The sequence below is a fragment of the Stegostoma tigrinum genome, chromosome 1 (genome assembly GCF_030684315.1).
Source record: "Stegostoma tigrinum isolate sSteTig4 chromosome 1, sSteTig4.hap1, whole genome shotgun sequence".
NCBI lineage: Eukaryota > Metazoa > Chordata > Chondrichthyes > Orectolobiformes > Stegostomatidae > Stegostoma > Stegostoma tigrinum.
The window spans coordinates 176,369,513-176,392,552 of record NC_081354.1 but is presented as its reverse complement, the minus strand read 5'-3'; the positions used below and the strand labels follow the sequence as shown (position 1 = coordinate 176,392,552).

Below are 23,040 nucleotides of genomic sequence, written 5' to 3'. Positions count from 1 at the left end.
CCAGTTGGTGTCCCTACCCTAGGGTGATGGAGGGTCTGGAGACAATAGCCACTCCTCTCCCATAACCTCCTCACTGGAAGCTGCCTCCAGGGATTCAGCAGCCTGCCCATACAGCAGGTCATTCCAGTGCTGCCAACATTTTGGTGCCCCAGGAAGATGGCACTCAGTTGGGTGTCCAATCCAACTGACCTGGCCATCTTCCCCCAACAGCTTATAATATACTTGGAGGGGCAGTTGTGGTGCAGAGGCAGCTTTCCTACCCCTGGACAGGGCAGGCCAGGTTCAAGTCCCACTTGTTCCAAAAGTGTGTAATAACATCTCTGTAAAGGTTGATTAGAAAAATAGGTTAAATAAAAAAGTGAAATATTTGGAGGGGCTCTTGTGGTGCAATGGTAGTGTCCCTACTTCTGAGCCAGCAGACCTGAGTTCCTGTCTCAGAGGTGTGTAACAGATGTCTCAACACATTAATTAGAAAATAAGTCAAACATAAATTTTAAAAAATACCTGTATATCTATTAAAGGGCCAGGACCTGCAGGGCCACAAAGCAAATGCAGGAAGATACAGAGTAACTCTTCCTCAACTGGCATGGACAGGTGCTCCAGTTTCCTCCCACAGCCCAAAGATGTGCAGGTTAGGTGGATTGGCCATGGGAAATGCAGGGTTACAGGGATAGAGTACGAGTGTGAATCTGTGGGGATGCTCTTTGGAGAGTCAGTGTGGAGTTGTTGGGCCAAATGGCCTGTTTCCACACTGTCGGATTTCTAGGATCTATGAGCCATGATCTTATTGAACGGTGAAGTAGATTCAATGGGTTGAATGCCCTAAACCCAAATAATGTCTTATGGTCTTAAGTGAATAGAATATGAGCCTGAAAACTTCAATTTGTAACACTATAGTGTAAAACCTTCACTTACATGCATGACTTTTCTCTCTCCATTGTTTTAATAAAATTATTAGCACTTGGGAATATACAAATTAAAAACAGGAATAGTCCATTTAGTCCCACGTGCCATTCAATAAATCATGACCACAACTTCACATTACAACATACCTCCAATAACCTTTGCATCCATTGCTAGTCAAGGATCTGTCTGCCTGACCCTTCAAAGTATTCAATAATCCTTCTCCTCTGCTCTTTAGAGAAGCAAGTTCCACAGGGTCATAGCCTGCTGAGTTGAAAAAATTCTTATTCCTGACTTAAGTGGGAGACTCTTTACTTTGAAACTGTGTACCCTCGTTCTGGTATAAAAACATGGAATGCTGGGAGAAACAGAATTAACATTTCAAATCTGATATACCTCTTTTTCAGAACTGATCGTTTCCAGAAAAGGAAACATCCTATGAGGATCCACCCTGTCAAGCCTCCTCAGGATCATAGAGTCCCAACAGTGTGGAAGCAGGCCACTTGGTCCATACTAACCTTCCAAAGACCATCCCATTCAATCCCTGGAATGCTGCATTTCCCATAGCTGATCCACCTAACCTACACATGCTTGGCTACTGTTGACAATTTAGCAAGGCCAGTCCACATGACCCACACATTCTGGGAGTAAACCACAGCACCCAGAGGAAAGCCACGCAGATGCGGGGAGAATGTTCAGACTCCACACAGAGCATCGCCCGAAGGTGGGATTGAACCCAGGTCCCTGGTGCTGTGATGCAGTAGTGCTAAGCACTGAGCCACCGTGCTGCCCCACAGTGTTTCAATAAGATCATCTTTCATTCCATTGAACTCCATTGAGTACAGACCCAGCCTGTCCTCAGAAGACAACTACTCCCCACCCCAAGAATCATTCAATAGTATCTTTGTTGAACTACTTCAAATGTATTTATGTCCTTTCTTAAATAAGGAGGCCAGAGCTGTATTCGATTCCGATTTCAGTAACTTACCGTCAAATAGAACAAAGAGGAATATATTACTGAAAATGGCAGATTTTGTTCAAGCTTATCATCTTGCTCTCATTTGGACAATTCACAAGAATACCAATGTAAAGATTTAATGGCAGGGAAGTGCTGAATGGGTGGCAAGTGGACTTTGACTGGTAAAGATATGGAGAATGCAACATGAACTCCCGAACTGATTCGAGACATTGGTCCTGAAAAGTTCACAGTCTTCCTCAAAATGTAGGTGTCTCAAGTGTTTGAGCAACTCAAGTGATATTGGCCACCATTGGGGTGCTTCAATCTAGGCCAAGAGAGCATTGGCCCAGCACACAAATGAGTAAAAAAGCGAAAGAACTGCGGATGCTGTAAATCAGGAACAAAAACAAAGTTGCTGAAAAAGCTCAGCAGGTCTGGTAGCATTTGTGAAGGAGAAAACAGAGTTAATATTTTGGTGACCCTTCCTCAGAACTGTGACACAAATGAGTAATGTGGTATATGAATCATAGTGCTGGTGTGATGCCAACTACATTGGCTGACTGTCCCAAAATCGAGGGGAATTGTGTCAAACTCCATGTCAGAGAATCCCTACAGTGTAGAAGCAGGCCAGTCAGCCCAATGAGTCCACACTGACCCTCCAAACAGCATCCTACCCACTCATTATCCTATCCTTGTAACCCTGCATTTCTCCTGGCTAATCCACCTAGACTCCACACTAGGGGCAATTTAGCATGGCCAATCAACATAACTTCCACTTTATTGAACCTTGGGAGGAAACCAGAGCAAACCTATGCAGGCACAGAGAGAATGTGTAAACTGCACACAGCCAGTTGCCTGAGGCTGGAATTGAACCCAGATGCCTGGCACTGTGAGGTCTCCTCAGCCCCCTACTATGTTCCCTTTACACCTATGACTGTCTTGCTAAATTCCAAACAAATGCCATCTACAGGTTCACTGATGACACTACCATAGTGGGAGAGATATCTAACAACAAGTCAAACTACAGAAGGGAGATAGAGGGCTTCGTGAAGTGGTTCAATAGAACAATCTGTCTCTCAATGTCGGCAAAACTAAAGAACTGATCATTGGCTTCAGAAAGAAAGGGGGAGGACACGTCCCTATCTACATCAATAGAATTGAGACTGAGTGAAGAGCATCAAGTTCCTCAGAGTGATGATAACTGACAACCTGTCCTGGACTTCCCACATAGACATGACGCCGAGAAGGTACAACAGTGCCTGTTCCTTCTCAGGCAGCTCAGGAAATTTGGCATGTCCATAATGTCCCTCACTAATTTCTACAGATGCACCATTGAAAGCAAACTGTCTTGGTGTATAACAGCCTGACATGGCAACTGCTCTGCCCGGGACCATAAGAAACTACAGAAGGTGGTTTCCACAGCCCAGACCATCACAGAAGCCAACCTTCCATCCAGGGACTCTGTTTACACGGCTTGCTGCTGCAGAAATGCTGCCAACATCATCAAAGACTCACCACACCCTGGAAATGATCTCCTACAATCTCCTCCATTAGTCGGAAGACACAGAAGCCTGAACACATGCACGACCAGGTTCAGGAACAGTTTCTTTCTGGCTGTTATCAGACTGTTGAATAGACTGTAGCCTCAAATAATGCAACCTGTATGCATCTAAGTCTTTCTGATGTGTCCATCCTTTGCTTTCTGTGACCTCCCTATACCACTCGTGAATAAAGCTTTTCACTGTATTTCAGTACATGTGACAGTAAAATCAATCAGCAGTGCTAACCGCTGAGCAATGTGGAGTTTGCATGTTCTCCACCTATCTGCGTGGGTTTCCTACCGGTATTCTGGTTTCCTCCCACAGTCCAAAAATGTGCAGATTAGGTGGATTAGCCATGGTAAATGCAGGGTTTTTGAGATGGGTCTGGGTGGGATACTGTTTGAAGGGTTGGTATGAGCTTGATGGGCCAAATGGCCTGCTTGCGCACTGTGCAATTCTATGAGAATGGCTTGCTAAGTCATGTTAGAGGATAGTCATGTGCTCACCACATTAAATGTGGGTATGGTGTCACATACTGGTTAGACCCGATGAGGAAGATAGATTTTTTTCCATAAAGGATGTTAACGAATTCATAGAAGCCCTACAGCGTGGAAACAGGCCCTTTGGCCCAACAAGTCCACATCAACCCTCAGAACATCCCACCCAGACCTATTCCCCAAACCCACCTAATCTATACATCCCTGAACACTACGGGCAATTTAGCATGGCCAATCCATCTACTCTGCACATCTTTGGACTGTGGGAGGAAACCAGAGCACCCGGACGAAACCGGGAAGAATGTGCAAACTCCGCACAGACAGTCGCCCGAGGGTGGAATTGAACCCAGGCCCCTGGCACTGTGACGGAGCAGTGCTAACCACTGAGCCAGTGTGCTTTTTTTTTGGCTCTTCATATCTTCAAAGTGAGCATGGACAAAGAAGTCAGTCAAGAATTAAATGGATGTTTACAACAATCACTGATAGTTATCATGGTCACCGTTACAGATGTTATCTGTCAATTCCAGCTTTTAATGCAATTCAAATTAAACCCGTTGTTGGATGGAATCTGAACCCTTTCGGCCAGAACATTAGCTTGAGCCTGTGGATTATGAGCTGGTACCTGTGTGCCTCTGACTTAAGTTAGTTTTTAACCTAACAGCACTGAAAATACTCAGCAGGCCAGGCAGCATCCATGGAGAGAAAAACCATAAACCTTTAAGGCAATGATCTTTCATCAGAATGAAACCTGGAAAAAGATCACTGAGCTGAAACATGAACATTGTTCCTTTCTCCATGAATGCTGCCTGATCTGCTGACCATTTCCAGCATTTCCTGTTTCAGAAAAAACTAATGAACTGCGGACGCAACAGAAATTAAAACAAAACTTGTTGATAAAAAAACCTCATAACAAGGCATAGAGCTGGATGAACACAGCAGGTCAAGCAGCATCAGAGGAGCAGGAAGGCTGATGTTTCGGGCCTAGACCCTTTTTCTGAAGAAGGGTCTAGGCTCGAAATGTCAGCCTTCTAGCTCCTCTGATGCTGCTTGGCCTGCTGTGTTCATCCAGCTCTACGCTGTGTTATCACAGATTCTCCAGCACCTACAGTTCCTACTATCTCAGAAAAAAAACTCAGCAGGTCTGGCAGCACCTGTAGAGAGAAAGCAGAGTCAATGTTTCAATTTCAGAGACCCTTCTTCAGAATAGGATTTTGAGCATTTTTTGTCTTGTTTTGACTTGTTGGAAATGTTGCTTGTGATTTTGGTCAGTGCGGTCGTTGTGTGGTTTATTTCGTTTGTGTTTTTTCTTTAAACGTGACACATTGGAGAGATTCAAACAGTTGCAGGAGTAAGCAGGAAAGAGCAAGAAGGTACAATATATTTCAATTGCTCAGCGATAAGAAAACGAATTTGAAAGCGAGTTGTTGGCTAGTAACGATGGCGCACCATTTTGTGGGAATTTCTGCTTTTTGAGCTTTCATCGAAATTAATTCATGGATGTGGGTGTTGCTGGCCAAGCCGTCACTTACCTTCATGTTTTCTTTTTAATTCAGTCACAGGATGTGGGTGTCACTAACTGAGCTAACATTTATTGCTCTTCTCTGGCTGACTTGAGCAGGGGTGGCCTTTTTGAATCGCTGTTTCAATCCATATGGTGTAGATAGACCAACAACGTTTTCAGGGAAGGAATTCCAAGACTTTCAGCTGCAGCAATATCTTGGAGAATTAATTTTTACGTTGCTGGAGGTGTCAGGACTATCCTAAAAATTTGCAAATTCTGGTCCATCCAGATTGGATACAGGCTGTTCCACTACTAAGTCAGTCCGTGGTTTTCATCTGAAAAATTAGCCTTAATGCTGGCCAATTTCTAATCCATTATCTTTTAGCAATTTCAAAATAAATGGAAATTTTGGGACCTGTTAACAAATTATTTAAATGAATACAGTCCCCTCGACATCAACACAAGCTGTGAGACAGCTCGTGTAATAATGAGTTCTATAAATGCATCATTGAATCCCCCACTATCAGCATCATCGGGTTTACCATTGATTAGAAACTGAACTGAAGTCAACACATCAACACAGCAGCTACAAGAGCAGGTCAGAAGCTAGGAATACAGCAGCAAGTAACTCACCTCCTGACTCCTCAAAGCCTGTCTACCATCTACAAGCCACAAGACAGGAGTGTGATGGAATACTCCCACTTGCCTGGATGAGTGGAGCCCAAACAACACTAAAGAAGCTTGACACCTTCCAGGACAAAGCAGCCTGCTTGATTGGCATCACATCCATAAGCATCCAGTCTCCACCACCGACACTCAGTAGCAGCAGTGTGTACTATCTACAAAATGCACTGCAGAAATTCACCAAATACCCTCGGACAGTACCTTCCAAACCCACGACCACTTCCATCTAGAAGGACAAGGGCAGCAGATACAAGGGAACACCACCAATTGCAAATTCCTCTCCAAGCCACTCACCATTCTGACTTGGAAATATATCACTGCTCCTTCACTGTCACTGGGTCAAAATACTAGAATTTCCTCCCTAATGGCATTGTGGATCAACCTACAGCAGGAGGACTGCAGCAGTTCAAGAAGGCAGCTCACCGCCACCTTCTCAAGGGCAACTAGGGATTGGCAAGAAATGCTGGAACAAATACAAAGTTGCTGGAAAAGCTCAGCAGGCCTGGCAGCATCTGTGGTGGAGAAAACAGAATTAATGTTTCGGGTCCGGTGACCATTCCTCAGAAATGCTGGCCAGCCAGCGACACCTACACACTGCAAAATGAATACATTTTAATTTAATCCTGAAATACCTTGAAATGGGCTTCAGAACAGCAGGGCTGCCAGGAGTTTACTGCGGAAATGTGGCTATTATTCCAGGGATCCAGTGGCTGGATTGAGCAGCTGAACAGCTGAGAATGCACTGAATCAATGAACATATTCTCAACTCAGACAAGAGGTCAGCAGCATTGTCGGTAGGTCATTGCATTAATAACAATGCAGGGAGAGAGAGAGCTCCTGGGGCGTGGGGAAAAGCAATTTTTCTGCAAAGACCCCTTGACCTCTATCAGCTAAGGCCAATGAGAAAGTATCACTGGATTTAGATAGCACCTTCAATATAGTAATACACCTCAAGGTGCTTTACAGAGTCCTTTTTAGGTGGAACATGTGTGTGACTGGCTGTTCAGTATGTATTTCCCATCCCTAGTTGCCCTTGAGAAGGTGCCTTATTGAACTCTTGTCGTTCATCTGCTGTAGTTGACCCACACTGTCCTTAGGGAGGGACTTCCAGGATTTTGACCCAGCGACATTAAAGGAATGGCGATATATTTCCAAGTCAGGATTATGAGTGGCTTGAAGGGGAACTCAGAGGTTCCTGTGTATCTGCTGCCCATGTCCTTCTACATGGTTGTGGCCAAGGGTTTGTAAAGAGCTATTTAAGTGAATTTCTGCAGTGCATCATGTATACACTGCTGCTGCTACTGAGAATTATTGCTGAAGGGCGTGAATGTTTCTGAATGTAGTGCCACTGCTTTATCCTGGATGGTGTCAAGCTTCTTGAGTGTTGCTGGGGCTGCACCCATCCGGGAAAATGGGGAGGATTCCATCACACTCCTGATCTACACCATAAGACATAGATGTAGAATTAGGCCCATCATGTGCACTCTGCCATTAAATGAAATCGAGACTGATCTGATAATCCTCAACTGCATTTTTCATCTTTATTCCCCTTATTGATCAAGGATATTTCAATGTCAGCTTTGCATATACTTAACAACTCAACTTCCATAGCCCTATGCAATAAAAAATCCTACAGATTCACCCGCTTCTGAGAGAAATAATTCTTCCTTGTGTCTGTCTTAAATAGGCGATTCCTTATTCTGAGATTTATGGCCTGTGGTCCTAGACTGCCCCACTACAGGAAACAATCTCTCCACATCCACCCTGTCAAGTCCCTTAAGAATCTTGGATATCATTGGAGAAGGTGCCCCCTCATTCTTTTAATGTCCAACGAGTACGAATCCATTCCAGTCAACATCTCATAAGTCAGTCCTTCCATTCCTGGTGTCAACGTGGTGAACATTCTCTGGACTGCCTCCAATGCCACCAAATCTTTCCTTAGAATAGGGACCCAAAACCATTCACAGTATTCCTGATTAGTGCCTTTTTATTGTTTTTCTGGGACCTTCCCACATATACATACTCTATTTCCTTTGAAATAAACGCCTACGTTCCATTACTTTCCCTATTACCCAGTGAACTCAGCTCGTCCAAATCATACCGAAGCATCTCTGCATCCTTGTCACAGCTCAATCTCCCTATCGCAGCACCATCTGCAAACTTGGAGATATTACTTTTGCTTCCATTATCTAAACCACTGGGATAGAAGTAGCTTCAGGGAGGTGTGATCACACTGCAAGTACAGTCAGGTAGATGGGTAAAAACCAAAAGAACTGCAGCTGCTGTAAATCAGGAACAAAAATTTGCTGGAAAAACTCGGTAGGTCTGGCAGCATCTGTGGAGGAGTAAAGAGTTAACGTTTTGGGTCCGGTGACCCTTCCTTAGAACAAGTCACTGGACCTGAAACATTAACTCTGTTTTCTCCTCCACAGATGCTGCCAGACCTGCTGAGCTTTTCCAGCAACTTTGTTTTTGTTGCAGGCAGATGGGTGCCTGTCAGGAAGGGTAGGAAGATAGTGCAGGGGTCTCCTTGGCTATATGTTACAGTGTGGAGCTGTAGGAACACAGCAGGCCAAGCAGCATCAGAGGAGTGGGAAAACTGACGTTTTGGGTCAGGACCCTTCTTTAATCCTGTCCAGTCAGGGACACAAGACAGGTGATTCAGTGACTGAGAGCAAGACTTCAGGATGGCGTGTTGCCTCCCTGCTGCCAAGGTCAATGACATCTTGGAGCAGTTACAGGAAACTCTGAAAAGAGAGAGTGAATATAGGGAGTTAGGCAGGAGATTTAAAAGCAGGACCTGAAGGGAAGGGTCTAGGCCCGAAACATCAGTTTTCGTGCTCCCAAGATGCTGCTTGGCCTGCTGTGTTCGTCCAGCTTCACACCTTGTTATCTCAGAATCTCCAGCTCCCATTATCTCTGACCTCGGGGGTAGTAATCTCTAGATTACTCCCGGTGCCACATGCTAGAGAGTAGGAATAGGAGAACAGGACAAATTAAATGTGTGGTTGAAGAGATGATGATGGATCAATATAGAGGATGGATTGTATCCAAATGGGAGCAGAACCAATATTGTGGCAGGGAGATTTGCTCGAGCTTCTCAGGAGGTTTTAAACTGTGTGTCAGGGGTTGGGAAGCAATGATGAGGGATCTTAAGTAGCAGTGAAAAAAAAAGAAAAGGTTGAGGATGGCTCAGAAATTAAATAGATAAGGCAGACAAAAGTTCTGATAAGGTAAGGTAGATAAACGCAGGGCACTGATGGGAACGTGGGACTGGAAATATCATAGCTAGTGCTGAAACATGGCTGGAGGGGGGAACAGGACTGGCAGCTCATTTTTATGGGGTATAGATGTGATAGGAAGCATAGAAGGAGATGCAAGAGAAGAGACAGAATGGTGTTTTTGATGAGGCAAAACATCACTGTACTTCGATGATATTCCTAGGGAAATCATCAGTGAAGCTATATATGTAGAGAAATAAGAAGGGGGTGTACTACAGGTCTCCCAATAATTACAGAAATTGAGGAGCTAATATGTAGGGAGATCTCAGATATCCACAAGAATAATGGGGATGTAAAAGTAAGGGATTGTAATTCTCCAAACAGACAGAAACTGTCATTGTTTTACTTGAATGGGGGAGGAATTTGTTAAGTCTTTATCAATGTGTGGATATACCTACTAGAGAAGGAGCAAAACTTGACCTTCTCTTGGGAAATGAGGCAGAGTAGGTAACTGAGGTGTCAGTAGGGTGAGCATTTCAGGACCAGTGGTCACAATTCTATTAGTTGAGTGTGTTTTGGTCTTACACAGTCAACGGTCAGACCCTGGTATGTAGGTACACACAGTTCCTTGAAATTGGATTCACCAGTAGACGAGTTGTAAAGGTGGCATTTGGTATGCCTGCCTACTTCTGTCACAGCATTGAGCATTAGAGCTAGGAGGTGATGTTGCAGCTGTGGAGGTCATTGGTGAGACCACTTTTGGAATATTACAGACAATTCTGGGGGCCCGACTGTATTTAAAATTGGGGCAGGATGCAGGATAGATTTAGCATGTTACTAGGACTGGAGTCTTTCAGTTATAAAGATGAGGCTGGAACATGCTACCATTGAGTGTAGGAGGATGAAGAGTGACCTTTAAAGTTTATAAAAGCAGAGGGGCATATGTGAGGAGAACAGCTAATGTCTTTTTTAAAAGGACAGGGGAATTCAGAACTAGACAGCATAAGTTTACAGTAAGATCTAGCAATTTATAGGGAATCCAAAGGGCAACTCCCCCCCCAGGGGGTGGTGCATATTTTGCATGAACTGCCAGTTACATGTAAGACATTTGGACAGGTACATGAATAGGGAATGTTTAGAGATATGGGCCAAATGCAGAAAGGGTGAGCACGGTTTGAGAAACTTAACGTGGATGGAGTTGGACCAAATGGTCTGTTTCCATGCTGTATGACTATGTTGTCATGCAAAAAGCAGCAGACAGCCCATTTTCTTCAGCAGCTCAACAGAATAATGGAATGCCATGAAAGGATTGAAGTCCCCTTCTTTCTTCGCAGGAATTGCTTTTCAGTTTACAACTGCCATTTGCAGCTGCAAGAGTTTCCAGCTCTGAAGAATGGATTCATGGTGTATGTACACACATAGCCAGGATCCAGTGTCTTATACCAGCAATAGGGGCAAATACTTTTGTTTCCCCCCCCGCGCCCTGCTCAACAGGCAGATTTGCCAACTGTTATTGGCATGTGGCATGATGGTCGTAGGAACTTAAAGAGCATTCTGTATCTTCTTACTTGGATTCCTCTTGCAATTAGGGACCAGTCTGCTCATTTTCCATTATAATCAAAATATCAGAAACAAAAAATACTAAATTCAGCAGGTCTTACAGCATCTGCAGGGAGAGAAAGGAGTTAATGTCAGTTTCCTGACTCTTGCACCTTTTCAGTTGACCGGTTTCAGTCAGCATTTTTGCACTTGCAGCATTTGTGAAGCAACTGTGTATGTAGAAAACATCCACAAATACATTCCACTTTACCTCCATGTGCAGGACTGTCAGACCACCAGGTCAGAGGCATTTAAAAAAAAACACCAAGGTGGTTATGTAGCAGGGCTGAAAGGCATACCCACACAAAGACAGGTGAGGGAAGCAGGAGAGTGGATTAGAGGGTCAACAGAGCAGCATGATCTGATTGAATGACCAAGCAGACGTGAGCTAAACTACTCACTTGTGGTCCTACATCTGTATCTCAGACAGAACTGATGGTAGTACTAGTTTGTCTATTCAGTTCTCTCTGGAAAAAACTTTTAGGCTTGAAATTGCTAACTAGATGTTTTGACAACCAAATGCTGATAGCTCATAGCATTTAGCTCCTTGGGACACAGGTCTATTATCCCTAGGGAAGCACAGATCCTAGAAGTTAAAACAGGACCTATTTAGGATTAAGTGTGAAGTGATAGAATGCATTTTAAGCCATTTGAGGGAACAGGTCCAGAAGAATGGAATGTAACAGTTTTTTTCCTAAAAAGGGCATCTCATGCACAACTCCAAGAGTTTAATATTTCTTTCAGTTTATAGAGCCTGGTTTCCTGTCCAGCAGCTGTCAAAGTTGCTACATCATGGTATCTTAACTCCTGGTAAGATGCACTGCAGCATGTCACCAAAATACAAGCCTGGGGCCCACCCAACCATGACAGGCAAATGGTAAACCAGTGGAACACAATGGTCTGAGAGAAATACCATTGTTTTGTTGAGCATTAGATTAAATTTCCTGTCAACTCCAGTATCCTCAACAATGGGCAAAAAAAACAAACCACACAACTTGAGATCTTGAACTGACCAAACCTCAGAGGTTTGTTCAACATCTCATTGAGCCCAAGGGATGTCAAGTATTGTTTCATTTGGACAAATCCTACAACCAATGTCATCTTTTGGGTTCAGTCCACCTTTGGATATCAGATTTTTGCCAAAGTTTGAAAGCTAAAAGGATAAGTGTCAGATAATGCCCATATGCCAGTGTCATGCTGCATGTCTGAGGGACCAAACCTAATTTCCTCTTCCAGTTCTGGGATTGAGCAATTGAGATCCCACGTATGTGCTGATTGAAAGGCTATGCACCAACAGGGAGACACTTGAACACTTGGCCTTTTTGGCTTTACTGCCAGCTGCAGTGCAAGCTAAAAAAGTGAGAAGCCAACAAGAGCACAGTTAGCATGCTAATATTGCACACAAATTAATTTTCAGGGAAGAGAACTGTTGAACAGGGATGTGTAATTAGTTAATTGTATGCAGGTTACAGCCATGTGAAATGTTAAGGAATGAGTATCAGTCTTGCCATTAGAAAATGCCAAAGTTTGCAAACTCTGAAGACATCAATTTGATTTTCCATCTGTAGCCATTTATTTCCTTGCACTCAAGGCAGTTGGCTAAAGTACATCTCTACAGCAAATAATTAAACCATACTTTCATTATTACAGCCACATTGCAAAATAAGCATTACATCATACCAACTCCACACTTATTACCACTCATTTCACTGCTCAGTTGTCAAGCCCCATGGCAGTAATGACCAATATACAAGTGTTTTCACAAGCTTATGCATTGAACAGTGTTGATCATTTCAGGCAGTATAAATGGGGTGGGAAATTAAATTTCATGCTCAAAGTGGCATAAGTTTGAGTAATTGGCCATGTATCAGGCTTATGTACATTATGTTCAGAGTAATAAGTTAAGATGGTCCAAACACTGGTATATTGAAGTGTACAAACGATAGAATGTTCTGTAGGTTCAAACGTGAAGTGTTACAACTAGAACTTCAAGATTAGCAGGTTAAACCACATGGCTCAACTTTCAGGACTGCATATGTATTGGACTTTATACTCTTGTAAAAAAAAGTTAGAATTATTCAAACAGAGTTCAAAAGCAAGTGCCTAAAATGAGCACTCTTCCCATGAGCAGCACAAACATCTGGTGCTTGCCCTGAGATTTATCTGGGCTCCTGCAGAAGTTAGGCATGGGTCAGTTAAATTAGGGGAGTGAAAATACAAGGACTGCTTTGTTCACAGTACTTTACTCAAAAAAGGGGGAAAAATACCTCAGGTAATTTAACAAATTGCACAAAGATGTTAAACAGGTGAGCGAGTCCAGGAGCCAAAATCTGGCAATAGCCAATGCCAGAATAATCCCCACTCCCCTATAAAAACAGCAACATAGTGAATAGTCAGAATTGTAAGGCTTTCCTTCTACTCAAATTCACTCATCTCACATTTTACCATTGATCTTTTTAGTGTATGGAAAGAATGTAAAATTTTAAAATTTAAGAAATGATGGAAATTTGTAAAATGAATGAATTGTCCCAGAACAGATTAAAATACTATAAGGTCGATGTTTCTTTAAACTTTTTTTTTTAAAAAACACTTGCTATTCCATTGTGCCAGTTAAAAACTTGCCAAATGTGCACATCTATTGTTTAGCAAAACTTGTACTAAAAAATTAGAAACATGTATGCAAAACGCCAACACATCAACTTATTCACCTGATTGAGCTAATACACCTTTGGAAAAAAGGGAATGCCAAGCACAAAATATGGACTACTAAAATAGAAAAATGTTGGTGATGCATTTTGGTTGTTAATGCAAGTTTGTTTCAAAATGCAAAAAGTGTATGAATTATTACACCATATTCATTGCAGAATGTCACAGGAGCTAGGCTCCTAATCCAAATCTTAAGTGCTGCTATATGAACAATTTTCACAGGACTTTGTGGTTTTAGTAGTTTGGCAGATCAGAAATTTAACCATGCACTATACTCAAATTTAACTAGTCTTTGAAAAATATGGACTAGGCTTTTATATGGAAAAAAAAATGAACAGACCAGACTACAAGCTACAGCGTAGTCTCAAACGAAGCTAGACTGATTACTTCAACTTCTTAAATGAAAAACATTGACTTAAAGTTCTTACTTCCAATTTACACGTGGAACAATTGGAAGCAAATTAGCAATGATCTTAACTCGTGAGTTATTTAAGTCTTAGGCCAAATGACTGCTAGCACTGGCCTTAAAGGGCAGATTTACATGATGGAAGATCACAAGTGGATGTTCCAGAAACTCATTCACACCCCCCCCCCCCCCCCCACCCCACCTCTCCAAATCATTATTTTTACAACTGGCCTGTCTGTCTGTGAAGAAAGCTGCATCTCCAACATTAGAAACCCTGTTGGTACCAGGATTAACACAATACATTAGCAAGTCATAGGGTGTACACACAGAACAGCCATCCAGAAACCCAGTAGATTAAAAATCAACTGTGTAGATGTTTACGCAGCAGTTCCCATTCACTGTCTTCATACTCAAATGGCTGAGGAAGTCATCTACTCCAAACTAGGCACAAGATTTAAAGAAAGTTGAATCTGTGGTCCCTGCCCACATCGCACTAGCTCAACATTGTTGAGAACAGGTAATGGAACACCAAGCTGTTGAAAATTAGTTGCTGCATCCTAATTAACTGAAGTATTCACGGGCAACCAATGATCGGAGGCATTATTGTACAGCATCATGGAACCAGCCCAGGAGTTCAAAGAAAAGCCTTCTACCCATCATAAAAAGGCCAAGATCCTCACAACTTCTTCAGCCGGCTGTACATATCCCTTTTGCTTCGTTCACCTGCCCATGTCCTGCTCTTAAAGCGAAATTTCCTGAGATCCTCTTTGAAATCTTCATGATTCATTGGGCGATAACTCTGTGGCTCACAGTAGAGCTAAAAAATGGAAAATGCATTGTCCGTGGTTAGGTTCACAAAAACCAGCCTAAAGTTTGTTTTTTGAAGAATTATTTCATAGAAGACTAAGTGACAGAATAAATTGTCTGGTAAGAGAGTCCACAGTGCGGAAACAGGCCATTTGGTCCAACAAGTCCAGTGACCCCCACCCCACACTTTCCCATCACTAACACCCAACCTTGCACATCCCTGAACACTGGGCAATTTAGCATTGCCAATTCACCTAGTCTGCACATCTTTGGACTGTGGGAGGAAGCTTGAGCACCTGGCACTAACCCATGAAGACATGGGTATAATGTGTGAACTCCATACAGACACTGAGGGTGGAATTGAACCGAACCCAGGTTCCTGGTGTTAAGGCAGCAGTGCTAACCACTGAGCCACTGTAGCACCAAAATATTATGGTCAACTGCACCTTGCAAGCACAGATCAAAATTAGAAGAGAAAAAGTGTGTGCCAATCATTTCTAAGATATAGGTAACAGCAGCCACCGCAAGATACAGGATCATATAGATCATTTCCATGAACTCAAGATCCATAGATTCTTAGAATGTGAAAAATCTCAACAGCCATCTCTTTAAACTTTGCAAAACTGCAAGACATCAAATATTTGGAAGCATGGAAAAAGCTCAAGCTTTCCTGCAATCCTAAAGTAGACAACTATGGACCACTATATAGTCACTTACTGCTGTTAAGTCAGGGGGCTGCAAAACAAATAAAAGTTGAAGAAAATCCTTACTTTAAATTTGGGGAAAAATTCCTTGTAGCCACCCTTCAGAACGTATAGTTCTGGGTAATGCAGTTTTGGGTAATCTGTGCCATTCACCTCACGATCTTTTTCACGCAGGAAACGGCACCTGAAAAGGGTTATAGAAAAAAATGAGGGAACAGCTTGTGCCTTCAATGTATAGTGCATAGAAGAACAGTAGTTTACAGGAACCAATTTCAATTTCACCTTCTTGTTAGCAGCTGCCCAATATACTATTTTATTAAATTTGTTTCCATAGTAAATTATGGCAGCTTCCCTGACCCAAGCATCTGACATGATCTAGTCATTGCAGTCATTTTTGGTAAAAACAAATCCAATTGCCTCTATACAGAATGTGCAGAGCATTTGACAAGCTTATGCCTTCAGAATATAAACCCTCTTCCAGACTTAATTTAAGTCTTCAATTAACGTCAGATACAATAACCGAGCAATACGATCACTAACAAATGAGGAATTCCATTCAAGCTTCAGCTGTACAACAATCACTGCATCCTTAGATGCACTTACGGTATATGGTGAGCTTTCTTGAACCACTACAATCTACATAATTAGATAGAATAATACCATTAGAGAACACCAGGATTTTTGATGCAACACTGAAGGATCCTCATACATAGTTAACTTTATTAAGTCAAGAATTTAAATGACTCAAAAAAAAGTAACTTCAGAGAACAAGTTAAAATTCATCTACCTCTTAGATAAATAAAAACACCTAGTTCATTGAGATCATCTCAGATAGCAGGAACTGCAGATGCTGGCAAATCCAAGGTAGAGAGCTGGATGAACATAGCAGGCCAAGTAGCATCAAAGCAGGCTTAGACCCGAAACATCAGCTTTCCTGCCTCTTGGCCTTTCATGTTCATTCGCCTCCACGCCCTGTTATCATTGAAATCAACTAGTTGGTATTTAGAATGCCATGAAATTTGATTTAGATACTAAGAAACTCTACATGGGTTTAATCCAAGCCACTTTAGGAATATGGTCAGGAATCGTTTGCTACCTGGGTAGTAAGATTCTATAGTAGCTCCAATGGGCTGAGAACAGGTCTAAATTACACAATCTGGAAATGTTACTAAATCAGCCATAAAGCAAGTGGCAAAAAGACCATCAAGTTTAGGTTACTATATTTTGTGAAAAATGAAATGTTTTCAGCTCCCTTATATTCAAGGGATCAATAGACACCAATAAGTGTAAAAACCAAACTGCAACATGTAAATAGTTGGCTAGATTTGACACCCAATTGTATTTTCAATTACCCTTTAACATCCTGAGTTCTAGTTATTTGACCCTTACCAGCAAAAACAAAGATTCATCACTAGATTTACCAATTGCACAAAGCTGCAACTTACATTCTTGGGGCTCGCTCAGATGAGAACTCACAATGGAAAATTATAATCACTCTCTTAGCTTCATCAACTGGAACAATGGGTTTCTTTAGCAGAAAACTCTCCACCTCGTCCTCCATGTGCAAATTAAGGGCACCCTTAAAGCAAATTGACAATCAATGTTTGGATTCCTGAAGTGTTGTGCTAGATATATAACTTTATTAAGACAACATAACCAAAATCCTTGTTCCTTCCCCTTCACATCTAAAAAGATTGCTCAAGAACTGAGCCCTCAATAAGTGAGCAAAATTGATAACTAGCACGCAACGTGGCAATCATTTCATGGTACAAATCAAGAAACTCAAGTTTTATAAATAACAGCACCTACAATTCCCCAATAAATTAGTATACAAAGACATTATCCACTAGCAAAGTGTAGATCACCAGTTCAATTCCCAAGTCAGCAGGGATACAAACAAACAGATTGCTGGGAAGTCACATTTAGTCATTTGTTTAGACACAAGAGCACAGGGAGAAAGTTTGGTTTCACATGTCCTGTGAAAGGCAGGGAGGATTGCAATGACTCAGATGGGATGTCGTGATAAAGTCATCAACAGGAATGACAAATGCCTACTGTCTCCTGCAAAACTAACCTGAAGGTTATGTACAGCACAAGTCCTACTGTGAGAGTCAGCAGTTAAAATAAAAAGTGATCAGGTAAAGATGGGATAATTGCATTATGTCCAAAATAACAGGATGCAAGAGGCATTAGCATGCAGTATTCTGGCATTAAACACTTACTTTAATGTGTCCCCCTTCATACTCATATGGATATCGACAATCAAAAAGCAGGAATCTCTCGACAAATTCATCAAATTTCCCATTCACCAACTGAACTACCTGCAAGACATCAGGGAAAGCAAGCACCATTGTCTAGTCATTAAAAAAGTGACTTTTCAGTACTGCATTCTGGATATTTTCATTCAACCTGCTAAGGTATTAGAATACACTTTTGGGGCAGGTACAACTTTAACCCAGTTTGCCAGCCTTCAAAAAGGAGAGAAACAGCCACTGTGCACTGCACTTTTAACTGAAAACCAAAAATCACCCCTCAGCTTTCATTGTGTCCCCCCCAGGGTCCAAAAACACAAGTCAAGAGGGAAAGAGATATTTCAGTGCCAGAATGAAGCTTCCCCTAGACTCACAGTTAACACGACAATTGATCCACTGGCATGAAGCAAAGAAATTCTCCCAAAAGAACACTTCAAAAGGATCTAGACCTTCAAGTGAAAGTCTGTGAAGCTGAAACAATAGGTGGAGCAGACATTTTGCTTACTTCACCACAATCCCACTCAACTGGTATGCTGACTGTTTCCCATGTCTACTTGAGCTGAAGTGCCTACTGTTTATCTATATTCAAAACAGGGTTACATTTGGAAGGAGCAGAGCTCTTGCGTTAGATACTGGTAGAAATGCACTATTGGAATAAAAATGGTAGCACAGTGATTTTACATTAACTAATGTGTAATGCTTAAACCTAATTTAACTTGATCAGTCAAGCCATATGCCACACAGCTTTCGTCACAATGCTAGGCATTTGTAACTACTTACCATCTCTGCCGTTATATATTGTAACTCTTGGTGTCTTCCCTCCACAGTAGGCAATATATATGGCTGTAAAGAGAAAACGAAAAAGTATTGAAAGTTATAGCTCTGAATACCCAATAAATTTGAGCTGTCTCTACTAGTCAGCAGCAGTGTGGCTTACTGGTTAGCACTGCTGCCTCAGCACCAGATTTGGTTCTAGCCTCAACTGTTGAATTTACACATTCTCCAGGTGTCTGCATGTATTTATTCTGGGTGCTCCAGTTCCCTCCCACAGTCCAAAGATGTGCAGCTTAGGTGGACTGACCGTGTTAAATTGCTCAGTGTCCTGGGGTGTGTAGGCCAGGTGGATTAGAAAATGTGGTATTAGGGAGATAGACTAGGGGTCAAGTCTGGGTGGGAGGTCGACTGTTGACTCATTGGGCCAAACAGCCAACTTCCACACAGTAGGGTCTTATGATCTCTAGTAGTAGAAAACTCCTTTCAATCCTTAAAACTCCAAAAACACACCAGAGAACCATATATGCTGGGAATCTGGGGTTGCACAAACTTGGACTGAGTCTACAGTAGAATTGGAAAATGCTATTTATGTGAAAAGCAAGAGAATGAGCAATCTTGGCCTATAGTACTTTTATCCTCAAAAGAACACTGCAGGATAAATGCTATAATCAAGGATTCTGTATAGCAAAGTTTAGGATGCAGCTTCCTTCTGCCCCCCAGAATTAGGCCCCCATGTCTAATCTCTTCTTGGCAAAGTTTGTTTGATGTTTGAAATAGGTTACGTATGCGGATTCTGCCAGTGACGCCATATCTCATTTTATCTAGAGACCCAGGTAATATAGAACATGGAACATTACAGCACAGTACAGGCCCTTCGGCCCTCGTTGTGCCAACCTGTCATACCAATCTCGAGCCCATCTAACCTACACTATTCCATGTACATGCATATGCTTGTCCAATGACGACTTAAATGTACCTAAAGTTGGCGAATCTACTACCGTTGCAGGCAAAGCATTCCATTCCCTTACTACTGAGTCAAGAAACTACCTGACATCTGTCCTATATCTTGCACCCCTCAATTTAAAGCTGCGCCCCCTTGTGCTCGCCGTCACCATCCTAGGAAAAAGGCTCTCCCTATCCACCCTATCTAACCCTCTGATTATTTTATATGTTTCAATTAAGTCACCTCTCAACCTTCTTCTCTCTAATGAAAACAGCCTCAAGTCCTTCCGCCTTTCCTCATAAGATCTTCCCTCCATACCAGGCAACATTCCAGTAAATCTCCTCTGCACCCTTTCCAAAGCTTCCAAATCCTTCTTTTAATGCGGTGACCAGAACCGTACACAATACTCCAAGTGTGGCCGCACCAGAGTTTTGTACAGCTTCACCAGAACCTCTTAGTTCTGGAACTCGATCCCTCTATTAATAAAAAGAGAAAACACTGCCTTCTTAACAGCCCTGTCAACCTGGGTGGCAACTTTCAAGGATCTGTGTACACGGACACCGAGATCTCTCTGCTCATCTACACTACTAAGATTCTTACCATTAGCCCTGTACTTTGCATTCCAGTTACTCCTACCAAAGTGCATCACCTCACACTTGTCTGCATTAAACTCCATTTGCCACCGCTCAACCCAGTTCAGCAGCTTATTTATGTCTCTCTGCAACCTACAGCATCCTTCATCTCTATCCACAACTCCACCGACCTTAGTGTCGTCTGCAAATTTACTAACCCATCCTTCTACGCCCTCATCCAGGTCATTTATAAAAATGACAAAACAGCAGTGGACCCAACACCGACCCTTGCGGTACACCACTAGTAACTGGTCTCCAGGATGAACGTTTCCCATCAACTACCACCCTCTGTCTTCTTTCAGCAAGCCAATTTCCGATCCAAACTGCTATATCACCCACAATTCCATTCCTCCACATTTTGTACAATAGCCTATTGTGGGGAACCTTATCGAACACCTTGCTGAAATCCATATACACCACATCAACCGGTTTATTCTCATCTACTCAATAAAGGTTTGTGAGGCACAACCTTCCCTTCACAAAACCGTGCTGACTATCCCTAATCAATTTATTCTTTTCTAGATGATTATAAATCCTGTCCCTTATAACCTTTTCCAACACTTTACCAACAACTGAGGTAAGGCTCACTGATCTATAATTACCAGGGTTGTCTCTACTCCCCTTCTTGAACAGGGGAACAACATTTGCTATCCTCCAGTCATCTGGCACTATTCCTGTAGACAGACAATGACGAGTTAAAGATCAATGCCAAAGGTTCGGCAATCTCCTCCCTGGCTTCTTAGAGGATCCGAGGATTATTCCCATCCAGCCCAGGGGGCTTATCCATCTTCACCCTCTGAAGGATTTCTAATACCTCTTCCGTGTGAACCTCAATCCCACCTAGTCTAGCAGCCTGTATCTCAGTATTCTCCTCAACATTGTCATTTTCTAGAGTGAATACTGTCGAAAAATATTCATTTAGCACTTCCCCATCTCATATGACTCCCCACACAACTTACCACTATCCTTGATTGGGCCTAATCTTACTTTCGTCATTCTTTTATTCCTTAAATACCTATAAAAAGCCTCGGTTTACCCTGATCCTATCCGCCAACAACATCTCATGTCTCCTCCTGGCTCTTTGAGCTCTCTTTAGGTCTTTCCTAGCTACCTCGTAGCCCTCAAGTGCCCTAACTGAGCCTTCACCCCTCATCCTAACATAAGCCGCCTTCTTCCTCTTGAAGAAGGATTCCACCTCCTTCGTAAACCATGGCTCCTGCACTCTACAGCTTCCTCCCTGCCCGACAGGTACATACTTATCTAGGACACAGGTGCTTTTCCTTGAAAAAGCTCACATTTCTAATGTGCCCATCCCCTGCAGTTTCCTTCCCCATCCTATGCTCCCTAAATCTTGCCTAATCTCATCATAATTGCCTTTCCCCCAGCTATAACTCTTGCCCAGTGGTACACACCTATCCTTTTCCATCACTAAAGTAAACATAACAGAATTGTGATCGCTATCACCAAAGTGCTCACCTACCTCCAAATCTAACACCTGGCCAGGCTCATTACCCAGTACCAAATCTAATATGGCTTCGCCCTTTGTTGGCCTATCTACATCTGTGTCAGGAAGTCCTCCTGCACACACTGGGCAAAAACTGACCCATCTATAGTACTCGAACTATAGTGTTCCCAGTCAATATTTGGAAAGTTGAAGTCCCCCATGACAACTACCCTGTCTCTCTCACTCCTATCAAGAATCATCTTTGCTATCCTTTCCTCTACATCTCTGGAACTATTCGGAGGCCTATAGAAAACTCCCAACAGGGTGACCTCTCCTTTCCTGTTTCTAACCTCAGCCCACACTACCTCAGTTGACGAGTCCCCAAACATCCTTTCTGCAACTGTAATACTGTCCTTGACCAACAATGCCACACCTCCGCCCCTTTTACCATCTTCTCTGTTCTTACTGAAAGATCTAAATCCCGGAACCTGCAACAACCATTCCTGTCCCTGCTCTATCCATGTCTCCGAAATGGCCACAACATCGAAGTCCCAGGTACTAACCCATGCTGCAAGTTCACCCACCTTATTCTGGACGCTCCTGTCATTGAAGTAGATACACTTCAATCCAACTTCTTGCTGGCCAGTGCCAGCTTGCTTCCCTGAAACTTTATTTCAGACCACCCTACTCTCAAAAGTAAAATAAAGCATTTGGTAGATTCCAGATCCCCCAGAATTAGCCCCCCCCCCTTTCCAAGTACAGCAAGAGTAATCTAGAGGGTTACCAGATCTTAACCATGGGTGGGCACGTGGTTTTAGAAGCTCTAAAATAGATGCCAGCCTGCACAGAAGGCAGCTGCCAAGATGAGCCCTCACCAATGGCAGTAAGTTCATGTGGAGCATTTGGGGAAGACTTCACCTGTCCAGAATAGCCTTGTTCCAATCAAGGTAGTGCAGGTCACCTCAGCTGGGATTGTTTTTCATCATTAAATAACTGACAATTCATTGCAGTCACAACCAGAGCGGAAGAAAAAAAGAAAGTGCTCATTCACTACCCAATCATCCACAAGGAACTGCACTGAAGACAGGCATAGTGGGGCCTGCAGCTAAGTGTCCCCACCTGACATTACAGACCCACAAGAATTGGTTATATGCAGGATTGTCTCCCTGTCAGGAAGTTAAAGTCAAAAGGAACAAGAAACTAGTTATTGATCATTTAAAACTCAGCCAAAAATCAGAGGCTACATGAAAGCAGCATTCAAGTTCGAAAAAACAAAAAGCACCCACAGTGTGCTATAATCTAGGTCCAGGGATCAGATGACAGCAAGCTGAAAGCCAGAAGTCTATTTCTGGCATTGGCTTATTTGAAAGCAGAAGGGTAATTTTCTAATCTTGCTCACACTGCTGAATGCTATAAATGTCAAATACCTTAACTGCAAGTAGTGACATTTAACATGAAATGTCAATCC

The 23,040-nt window shown here is 42.6% G+C and overlaps 1 protein-coding gene across 3 annotated transcripts in view; it reads right to left on the bottom strand.

The window, feature by feature from the left end:
- Positions 1-14,214: 14,214 nt before the first annotated feature.
- cdc25b (cell division cycle 25B) overlaps positions 14,215-23,040 on the bottom strand; it is a 44,162-nt gene continuing 35,336 nt past the window's right edge. For all 3 annotated transcript variants that reach the window (XM_059650367.1, XM_059650363.1, XM_059650365.1), the window contains exons 12-16: positions 18,560-18,622; positions 17,750-17,848; positions 16,973-17,106; positions 15,594-15,711; positions 14,215-14,833 (exon numbers count right to left, since the gene is read on the bottom strand). In XM_059650367.1, coding sequence (XP_059506350.1) covers positions 14,693-14,833; positions 15,594-15,711; positions 16,973-17,106; positions 17,750-17,848; positions 18,560-18,622 — 555 coding nt within the window. In that variant the 3' untranslated portion in view covers positions 14,215-14,692. The remainder of the gene's footprint in view (positions 14,834-15,593; positions 15,712-16,972; positions 17,107-17,749; positions 17,849-18,559; positions 18,623-23,040) is intronic.